The sequence below is a fragment of the Seriola lalandi genome, unplaced genomic scaffold, assembly GCF_002814215.2.
Source record: "Seriola lalandi dorsalis isolate HSWRI2012SDOR001 ecotype SW California unplaced genomic scaffold, Sedor1 jcf7180002054387, whole genome shotgun sequence".
Lineage (NCBI taxonomy): Eukaryota > Metazoa > Chordata > Actinopteri > Carangiformes > Carangidae > Seriola > Seriola lalandi.
Window position 1 is genome coordinate 380,324 of NW_019524940.1, and position 1,468 is coordinate 381,791.

General features: G+C 41.0%; 1 protein-coding gene across 2 annotated transcripts in view; it reads left to right on the plus strand.

Annotated features, from left to right (window-relative positions):
• Positions 1–1,466, plus strand: part of LOC111657210 (F-actin-uncapping protein LRRC16A) — an 85,364-nt gene extending 83,898 nt beyond the window's left edge. For both annotated transcript variants that reach the window (XM_087174828.1, XM_087174827.1), the window contains exon 38: positions 1,294–1,466. In XM_087174828.1, coding sequence (XP_087030954.1) covers positions 1,294–1,466 — 173 coding nt within the window. The remainder of the gene's footprint in view (positions 1–1,293) is intronic.
• Positions 1,467–1,468: the final 2 nt, after the last annotated feature.

A 1,468-nucleotide genomic window follows, 5' to 3' on the forward strand; every position in this document is an offset into this window, starting at 1 on the left:
TATGAAATAAACAATGTTCTATAACACCAGGCCTGATTGTTTGCTAAAAGTAGAAAAACAATAAAAGTTAAATAAAATGTTCCATAAGCCTTCAAATAAGCTGAAAACTGACAACTGCCTCTGTTCAAAAACTATATGGTACAGCTCCACCTGAGGCCCACCTGGGCTCTGAATACCTCCCCTGATACAGGAGTGGTAAAGGGGAAGCATGGGGGCAAAAAAGGGCCTGGACTCAGGCAAGACTATATTCTATTTTTTTTTTATCAAACAAAGCACAAATACGTTAACAAACTGAATATCTTATGGGGCAATAAAGATAACATTTGCACAATATTTTGACATGAGGACTTTGCTCCTACAATCAGACTGATAGATTCAGGTCACAACTCACTCAGTCTCACTGCCTTTCATACTATCTATTATGTAACAGCCAGCCTGGAAGCGTGGTGATATTTTTGTCTGTCTTTCCTCCTTATGCTTTGATGTTGTGTTTTGGTGAATCCCACTGGTGCCTGGCTCAGGTACACATATCACATACATGTTGACATTTGTAATTCTTCCTCTCAGGCACGTCTGAAACCTGTGGCTATTTGTTCTACTCGTTCTTTGCTGCAATAAAAATATTTATGCTGTTCTTTTGTCATCTATATTTATATCATATAGATTAAAAAGCAAGACGGACAGATACTGTCTACACATTCCAGCCAATGCAATCTCACAATGTCCATGCCAACTTCATTACAGAGTAAATCATGAGCCATTAGGTGGCAGTATATACAAGAGGATGTTCAAATGCCTGTACAAATGTTGTAGAAGATGATCATCTGACTTAAGTGACGGCTTTTATGTAGTCACTCTATCCCAGCATGCATAGGGCAGAGAGCAGTGACGTATTCTGGACAGACCTCAAGTCCATCACAAGGATAAGAACCTACTTCCTCTTAAAATTCACATCAGTATGTTTCTTACAGAAGCTGCAGATTAGTTATTCAGTGTAGTGGAGCTGCTCTTTGGATCATCAATATTAGGATTTTCCTAATACAGCAAAGTTAAAGTGGGATTGAGGTGCTTTACATCTCCTCTTGTTTTAGTTTGTGTTCACACAGGCATTGGTGGCTGATGAGCCACTTGTAGCAGCATACTTTGTAGCAACTACATGAAACAACATCAAAAAAATCAATCCGTCAAGTTTCCATTTTTTCCTCACCTCTTATTTTCTTTTCCCTGCCCCTTTCTCCCCCTTGAACTGCCAAGACTTACTGTCATTTAATCTTCTCCGTCTCTGATTTTCAGGGAGGATGGCGTCAGATTCTGTTCAGCGACCCAGCCCTCTCCGTACCAACTCGGAGGATCACGGCCCCTTCAAGTCCAAGGTCCAATCTCCAAACCCGGAGAAGGACAAGGCAGCGGGCAAGAAGTCATCGGACTCTGGGGAGGAGGCAGACAAAGACTTTATTTTAATATGAGC